This window comes from Limulus polyphemus, unplaced genomic scaffold (genome assembly GCF_000517525.1).
Source record: "Limulus polyphemus unplaced genomic scaffold, Limulus_polyphemus-2.1.2 Scaffold2381, whole genome shotgun sequence".
NCBI lineage: Eukaryota > Metazoa > Arthropoda > Merostomata > Xiphosura > Limulidae > Limulus > Limulus polyphemus.
This window is the reverse complement of record NW_013667991.1, coordinates 58,442-67,919: the sequence shown is the minus strand read 5'-3', so window position 1 is coordinate 67,919 and position 9,478 is coordinate 58,442. Positions and strand designations below refer to the sequence as shown.

The 9,478-nt window shown below is 33.4% G+C and overlaps 1 protein-coding gene across 1 annotated transcript in view; it reads right to left on the bottom strand.

Moving 5' to 3' along the window:
- LOC106466789 (band 4.1-like protein 4A) overlaps positions 1-9,478 on the bottom strand; it is a 165,176-nt gene that overhangs the window by 114,520 nt on the left and 41,178 nt on the right. The window contains exons 3-4 of the mRNA XM_022394872.1: positions 7,039-7,143; positions 1,099-1,141 (exon numbers count right to left, since the gene is read on the bottom strand). Of these exons, the coding sequence (XP_022250580.1) occupies positions 1,099-1,141; positions 7,039-7,143 (148 nt within the window). The remainder of the gene's footprint in view (positions 1-1,098; positions 1,142-7,038; positions 7,144-9,478) is intronic.

The following is a 9,478-nucleotide window of genomic DNA, read 5'->3' as shown; positions in this document are numbered from 1 at the left end:
GCGAGCATGTTTGGTGGGACGGAGATTCGAACCCGCGACCCTCAGATTGCGAGTCGAGTACCTAACCACTTGGCCATGCCGGGCCCATATTTATTTTAGACGTATTAATATGAAATCTAAATTAATTTTATCTGAATGTCACCAATAATAACTGAGAAGTCATTAAAACATGCATAAAAATGTAAAATGATCTTCAATTAGAAATTTAACCTGTGTACTTCTGTTTCGTTGAAGGCATCACAAACAGAGTAAAATATACTGATACCAGAACATGATTATTAGAACAAAAAATACGAACAAAATAGAAAATAAATGGGTAAGTGGATGTGGGGAGCATTATAGAATTCAGTATGATATTAAATACAAAATGAAAGCATTTTTCTTTTGTTTATTTCAGGATTTCACGCAGAACGACTGAAAGAGGTACTGTCCGTAATTTCGAGTTAACAGACTAGAGGTAAGGCAGCTAGTCAACAGCACCCACAATTAACTATTGAGTTACTCTTAACTGCTCAGGTAGTAGTAGTTGACTGTCACTCTTGTACAGTACAGCACCCATACCTGCAAATTGCGGAGCGCGTTTTTTGTGGCAATGGAACGCGAGCTATAAGCCGTTGGATTCACAGACAGGGCACGAAAACCATTACGCCACGTCCAGCCCGTACCTTTCCAAATGTTAAAAGTTGTACGGGTAGTACCTATGACCGTACTACGAACACGTTCAAATGTCATTCACAGCATGGCGGTACGCATTTCAGTGACACATAAAAAACAACTGAAACAAGCAAATTGTAAAATGATTAACTAGTATCATTGTGTGTGTGTGAAAAGCACATTTAACTTCTACTACTGTTGATAATAAAAACGTTTACTCTACAAGTTATATTAAAAACAACTGTTCACATGATGCTGGAACAGTTTCAGGGGAACTATATTTTATTTATATTTTTTTTACATATGTGTATTAAGCTACTTTGCAAAAACAAAGAACAGAAAAATAAATGTATTAAAGTTGAACAAGCTGTTTATGATGGTTGAATATTCATACTTACAAGTTATCCATAAAACTCATAATAACCTCAATCAAACTTAACTTACCCTTCAACTGTTTCACCACTTTCTTGGTTGGTTCTAGCCAATGCTGTAAATATATATACATATATTATTAATACAAAATTACTACACACATCTTGTAAAAACGAAGGACACATAATTACATATGCTTTCCACAAGGCATATGTGTATTTAAAGTCAGCCAAATTTTTTTCTAACTGAAGCATTTGAAACATGTATATACGAATCAAATAAAAACCTTGGATAAATTCCGTATATAAAACAGAAAAAATATCAGCTATAGGTGTTCAGAGTACGTAAAAACAGTCGAAAACTATAGTTATCAATTCACTTAGAGAGTTAAGACGAACAGATAAGTTTCCTTCTGTGCACCATATGTGTTTGTATTACGTAAGCACTTAATAAGGTTTAATTACATAGCTATAAGATGAAAGGCTCGTTCGAACATGGCTAATCTATTTGGAAAAAGAATTTATTGACATAATTATCTTCACCTGTAGATAACAAGGACAATCCGTTTCGACATGTTAAATATTTGTGAGAGGTTGCTGTACAGCCTCTGGCACTTACATTCAGTTAATAAGCAGTAATACGTCCTTTGATGAAGGCCAAACGTGCGTGCAATTTTAAAATAATTTTGCAAGGTTTGTCGAGCATAATACTATTCCCATATGAAAGAAAAATCGTCAAAAAATATCTTTATCGAGGTTATGAATATCTATTCCTTTATTATCGGGAACTTATTCGATGCGGACGGCCAGGTGGAATTCTATAACATTCCATGACGTACGTAGATAAGCCGTTACAAAGAAACATGTTCATGTGTACGAATTGTTAGTATATAGTTGTGACTCTTATACATTCTGATAAGGAAAATTCTGGAAAAAAATTATAACTGTTTGTATAGTTAGGCCTGAAAGACAGACTAATATGATTATTATTTTTTTTTTACCCTCGCATTATTTCTTCGTATTTAGCACAATTTAAGCAATAAAAGCTGAAGTTACTCACGGGTAACTGACATCATTAAAGTAACAGGCCCTTCCAAATTAACTTTAAAAGATCAAATTATAATAGCATGTATAAATTTACTATATTAACTTCCAAACATAATTTAGAAAAGGATACGATATAAACAAAAACTCCAGTTTTCATTGATATTTTTCCAAATAAGATTCTATCTCAATTACAGCAAGATCTGCAAAGGATCAGCCATTTTGGAAAGAGTGCGACACATTTACAATTTCTAATTGTTTCAGAAGTTATCTGAAAGCTATATAATATGCTCTGTACAAGGTAAGGCCAAATACATTGGTCTGCAAGGACTTGTAGTTGTTATTGTGAAATAAACATAAAATATTACACGTGTAATAATTTATTATTACCAACCTGAAAGTTTTGTCTGTAAGTTGTATAACATTCATCGTTAATTGTGTAGTAAACAGAATCAAACTTCGTTATATATAAGATACTTTCATTAATTTGGGCTTAGTTTATATCAAACATTCAATTGTAAGAACGTCGTATCAAATGCATAAAAAATAGCAATCTTGCAATTAGAAATAACTAACAGTTAAGAATAAACAACTAAACACGTGAAAAACTAGGATGGACTCATGGAAGAATAGGATGATATACGTTGTAAAAAAATGTTTTTAATTGGAAAACTAGACAGTAAGAAAGACGCCAGTACTTGTAGCAAGAGCCTACTTCATTGTTTTCGTTGCTTTTGTAAATTCGCGCATAGCTATAAAAGAACTAGCTGCGCATAGTCGACCCTGATTTTAAATTGATAAACTAGAAGAAGACAGCTAGTCAATAGCATTCACGGTCAACTTTTGGGCTACTCTTGTCTGATCGAACAGTGGGATTTCATCGTCACCTGTATAACGCACCTACGGTCTCAAAGTGCGCAGTGCAATTGTATTTTTTATTATTTTTCAGGATCGGGACAAGAACGCTGGACCAGCAGATCTTTACTCCGACAAGCAAACTACTGAGCAAACTCGTTCAATCCTTATATATGTAATAGTAAAGTTCAACTTCAAAATATGAAGAGTTTGAAGGTAACAAACCTAATAATTACACAGGCCTGCGATGGTTTTATTGTCTTAATATTTTTTCATGTTCTATGGTAATTCCTGTACGCTGAATCCGAAAATGATATACATTTTTCTTCATCACGTACAGATTTTCCACAAAACGTCATAACGTAATACATAAAAGAAAGATCACAACACGAAGTTTTGAGAATGAAAGGATGAATGAGGATGCGTATTCGTTGGACATCAATGATCTTCCCTTTTCTTCAGTTTGTTTGTATTTTTCTTAACAAACATAATAATAAAAAAATGTGGTCAACGAAATAATATTTTGATCTAAGTAAGTGTTTTTCCCCCCCTATTTGTAAAAATTCCTTACGTGATAGAAAAAAAAAAAGAAGGTTACTTTCGAAATTTGCGTAGTTAAATTATGGAAAATCCGTTATTATAACCAAAACAACTTTTATGAAGTTTAAATTCGCAGTCCTGCGTTATTATTTAATTGTGCGATTAGATTTTTAGTTAAGTATCTCGGACAAAGAATATCTAGAATAGTTTCCCCGTTTACGCTGAAAACTTGTAACTAGTATATTGGAAATATGAGGAAACAATCAAGTTTAAGATGGTTCAGATTAACAGTGAGGAAAATCCGAGTCTACTGATTTATATTGTGAGGTGGAGAAGATTCGTGAATATTCTTTATGTAACTCAAACAAACACAGTTTACAAAGGAGACTGTGTTTCAACAGATTATTAATTTTATTAATAGATTCGTTGTTCGAATACAACAGAATAGATATAACTTAAAATTCAACTACAGCAATGGTAAATGTAAAAATTATTGTTTAAGTGACATAAAATTTTATTGTTAGAACTATTCATTTGTTCACAAACTTTGTTGGTTATTCGTGGAACTTATAAAAAGAGTGTTAAGTAAAATGCAAGGTTGTACAGTACAAGTAATATACATTGATGTGTATTACATTACCATGCCGAATCACGAAACACTTATCATAGTGAATCGACTTGGAAAATATCAAAAGCGTAATATTGAATAAATATTTGCATTTTATTTAACTATACAGAAACTACAATAATATAAAAGCAATACACTATTGATCAGGATAAAAAAGAAAGCATGACAATTGATATGGGTTTTCGTTTAATGTAAAATAATTCAAAAATTTCCGACGTAAACATGATACGGATTTTCATTAAATGCCAAATAATCCAAAAAATTCCCGACGTAGACATAATACGGGTTTTCATTTAGTGCCAAATAATCCAAAAAATTTCCGATGTAAACATGATACGGGCTTTCATTTAATGTCAGATATTCCAAACCAATTTCCGACGTAAACATGATACGGGCTTTCATTTACTGCCAGATAATCCTTAAAGGAAAGCTCGTATCATGTTTACTTCGAAATTTTTGGATTAATCTGCCATTAAATGAAAGCTCGTATCATGTTTACGTCAGAAATATTTTGCCAGATAATCCAAAACAACAGATGCCACTTTTAAGATAAGAAGAAGAAGAAAAAAAAATAGAACATCATAACAATGTATTAAATATTAATGCGCTAACTTTAGGAACATAATGTGTAAATAAGCGCAGTAAAAAACCACGATTCTTTCTCACTGTTCTGAATACCTCAATCAGTTACAAGGCAAATATGTTAAAGCGGAACGAAACGAAGGTTGTTTTTATTTTCTAATAAGTTCTTGTCTAAATCTTAGACAATAACGTACATAGATTTACCACATGCAACAATCTCGAATCAGATTTTCACACTAGTTACCAAGCAGCTACAATATAGTTTGTGGGAAGAAATGGGGGCGTTATAATGTGACGATCAATCCCACTATTCGTTGGTAAAAGAGTAGCCCAAGAGTTGGCGGTGGGTGGTGATGACTAGCTGCCTTCCCTCTAGTCTTACACTGCTAAATTAGGGACGGCTAGCGCAGATAGCCCTCGTGTAGCTTTGTGCGAAATTCAAAACAAACAATCTTTTATAATTTATTTTTATTATTATGATTTTTTATGGATCACCCCATGGCTGAAAGGGCGAGCATGTTTGGTAGGACAGGAATTCGCACCCGCGACCCGCAGATTGCGAGTTGAGCGCCCTAACCACCTGATCATGCCGGGCCAATTATAAAAGATAACCTTACTGTACATTAATGAAAATAATTAATGTGATACCGTAGAAAACTTCAAAGTGTTAGTAGCTTATAGCTGATAAAAATAGTTTGACAGTGCAATATTTTATGATTTAATTTATTTACAATCAATTCGTTAATATCAGTAGGTATTAAGATCAAAGAAATAAAGCACAAATAATATAACACAATTTACACCAAGTGAATTTTCTGCCAAATTGCAAAGCCATATTACATATACAACAGAAAAATCCTGTTTTACACGGAAGAGGGATGGAGGTAGTTGCCAAATTGGGCAGATATATGAAATTTTTATTTAGTTGCTCATCACCAGAAAACCTGAAAGGACAAGAAAAAGCATTCCTTAATTTAATTTTACTGCCACATTTTATTCTAGGTGGTTCTACATATTACATCCAGTAATTGCTAGAAATGCCTTGGGGACATACATAAGAAACTTTTGAGTGCCATGTGTGTGTGTATGAGAGAGAGAGAGGTACTGCATACTAATATAGGAATGTGCATTTCATACACTCTAAAGGTTATTCTTATAAATATTTATGTGTTTTTGTGTGTATGCCAAGACAATTTTTGTTAGTTTTATAACCAATGATGAAATGGTTTTTTCGATTAATTTTTTTGTTTCAGAATTTTGCACATAGCTACACAAGGGCAATATGCGCATGACTGTCCCTAATTTTGAACTGATAAACTAGAGTGAAGTTAGGTATTCAATAACCCTCACCGCCACTAAGTCATGACCTACTTTTGTCTGATCGAATAGAGGGATTTGACCGTTACTCTTAAAGCGCACACATGGCTCCAAAGTGCGGAGTGTGTTCTTGGGGCAACGAGTCGTGAACTACTATTCGATTAGAGTAGCCCAAGAGTTTTTTGTGGGTTTTTTTTGTTGAGTAGCCGTTTTCTAGTCTTATCCATTCAAAATTAGGGATGGATAGCGCTAACTAGTCCTTGTATAATTTTGTGCGAATATTAAAAACAAACCAAACTATTAATCACTTAGATTAGAGATTAGGGTTGTAAGATTAGTACAGACTATGTAGAATTACACGCGGACTCTACGTTAAAAAAAACATTTCTTTTGCGAGCTTTAGGCTCTCTTACTGGAGCAACAATGCACTGAGTAATTTCTTACAAGCTTTCAAACTTACTACAGAGTCACCGGGGGGGGGGGGGGGAGGAGCAGTTTAAACGACCTTAGGTTGCTATGCTTTTAGATTTTATGTCTCATGGTTTGGCGATAAACGATAGATTTTTGTTTCATTTATTCAAACACGAGTTTGATGTAGTAATGTTGAGATAGTTTTCTTGACCTGGGAGATTGTTGTCTCATCAAATCGTTTAAAACCTAATAGAGACCATAAGACATGTAATTTTCTTAACAAAAGATCTTGCGTACTTAGAAATTGATCTGGAATTATAATCATGTAATTCTGATGGATAAATGGTATAAATTAATATGTAATGTGTTAATTTTAACTATGTTACATAAAGTCTATTTGCTCGGCAATGATTACACAAACAATGGAAAACCTGAATCAGAGCAATAATTCACAGGATAATATAATAAATTATTCAGATTAGATGAACATGAACATGAAGGATTTTAATTCATGACTCTACGTTTTAAACTGCCACTTTCTTATCAAATTATATACTCGAAGAGTTCATTTATCATTATTATACACTTAAAATTATCGTGAGTCCTTAACTATGAGACCTTCTATAGGTAACCTACAGTGTGACCTGAAGAGTCGACGAAACGTAGGCCGAAATATGCCGTTTCCAACAGATTCAGGTGCTTGAAGACGACATCTAGCAAGTCTTGACCCCTAGTCGTTCCCTGTTAAAGGGAGAAAAAAAAGAAGAAGAAAATGAAAACCAAGGGCATCATGCTGTGATGCAATTAATCTCTCTTATTAACTGACATTGAAATATGAACATGGTTTATACTTAACCATTAATGTATTTTGTGTTATCTTGTGTTTTCCACTGGGAGCACTTAAGCCAAGTTATTACACTAAACACTTTTTTGAGCATGAATATCAAGATAGGAGTCACAGGGAGTAGAACTATCTTACCAATCAAATTGCACACCTACAACCCAAGTAAACAGGGCGACTAATTAGAACAAATTGTTTTCGTATCGCTTTAACGTAGGCTAATAAGTCATACCAGCCCCAAGTAAGACAGAAGTGGAGGTTGTGAGCATGAGCAGAATACATTAAGTTAGGGAAAAAAATCTTAGCACTAATATTAATCATTTTGTTTGTTTGTATATAAATGCTTGAAGCAAACTCGGTTGTTCAAAAATAATAATTACTTATACAAAACGAGGATAATCTATCCAAATCTATATTTGCTTTTCACATTATCACTTAGCGTTGATAAAAAACTATCCTTAGAATATGTATTGTTTCTGAATAATTGACTGTTTTGTGTAATTGCTTTAATGCTAAAGCGCAATATATATATATGTATAATATAACTAACTATTAATCTGGCTTCAAGTATATGTTAAACGGGTGTGTGCCAGCTACGCAGAAGTTAAGGTTCGAGCCTACATATGTCACATTTTGCATCTTCAGCTGTGAACACGTAATATAACTGACAGTTAGATCCTTTATTCATTCAAAACTAGACGCACAGTTGGCTGATTATTCTTATTCTAGTCAGCAATTCTAAATTAGGGATGGCTTTGATCCAACGCATACCAACAACTCGTAATCTGGAAGGCTATGCTTGAAACTTGGGGGTTTTGTTTGTTTGTTTTAAGTTAAGCACAAAGCTACCCCATGGGCTATCTGAACTCTGCCAACCACGGGTATCGAAACCCGGTTTATAGCGTTTTAAATCCGCAGACATACCGCTATGCCACTGGGGCGCTGGGCTGGGGTTTTTGATTTGGTCGTTTAACTCATGAATTTTAAGGTATTTTTAATTAGGTGTGAGAAAACGTGTGCACATAAATAGCATATACAAGATTCTGGGTCAATGACGTTTAATTAAGTGTATTATGGTGTGACCGAGAGTTACAGAATTACTTCTGAGAACAAACTGCAGACTATGAGGTACTGACAAGATAGCTAAAAGTAGTCTCCAAAGATGTTGAGGTACTGCAGATGCACGCACAAGAAACTAAGTATTCCACCTTCATTTGAAGTTATTAAAGAATTACACTCTGCTCAGATGTCATTAAATAAGGATCCATGGACGACAGGTCCACCTGTCGAAAGAGTTAGAACCGTAAGACCGAGTCTGTTTTATCCTCTTTATTTGTGCTCCAAAATGCTTCTTTTATAAACAAATGAATACTTCGAGTTGATAATATTTGTTTTGAAAAATTGCGTTTTCTCAATCGACAGCTTCTATAGCCTAGATGTATAAATTCATTTGGAGGAACATTGTAGTATTTGACCTTTTATACTTTCAAATAATTAATGAGTATAGTTGAAGTTGTACGCTTTAAAACACTGAAAAACTAACATACTTTTATAACAAAAAACAAAAAAAAACTACTATTTTCAACATATCACGGCTTACTGCTATTTGCTTATTTTTACAAACCAGACCTTTGAAAGTAAATGTTTTAAACTTTGTCCTACCGATTTAAGGGAAGTAAGACTGAGCTGTGACACCCCTAAAAAGCATTGTAAATTGAGCTGTGTTTCAAACTTTATTAGGATAGTTTGATCGAGGTAAAGCTAAGTTGTGCTAACTAGCTCGAGGACAGTAAAGGTGAATGTGATTGATAATATCATATCAGTTTGAAGCAATTAAGACTGATTAATGATAGCTAAAGTAAAGAATGAATATGTATGATGTTATATATGAATATATTATGTTATGAAGCTATAATTGATATAGGGTAGAAGCGTCTAAAACCATCAAATGGAGAAAAAAAACCTCATAAATTAGGTCAGCTTGCATATAACCCCCATTTTAAGATTTGTATGGTCTTGAAATAGTTATAAGTGAACGTAAAACAAAATATTATACACTAGTTGAAGTACCCGTCCAGAGGACGGGTGAAATAAAAACTCGTTTGTAAAAAAGGATAAGAAATTGTACTTCTATTTTTTTTCTTAACATAATAAACATTAAAAATGCAATAAAAATACACAAAGGCAATACTGAAAAGAAAGACATACTGTTTCTAGAATTCTATCAATATGATA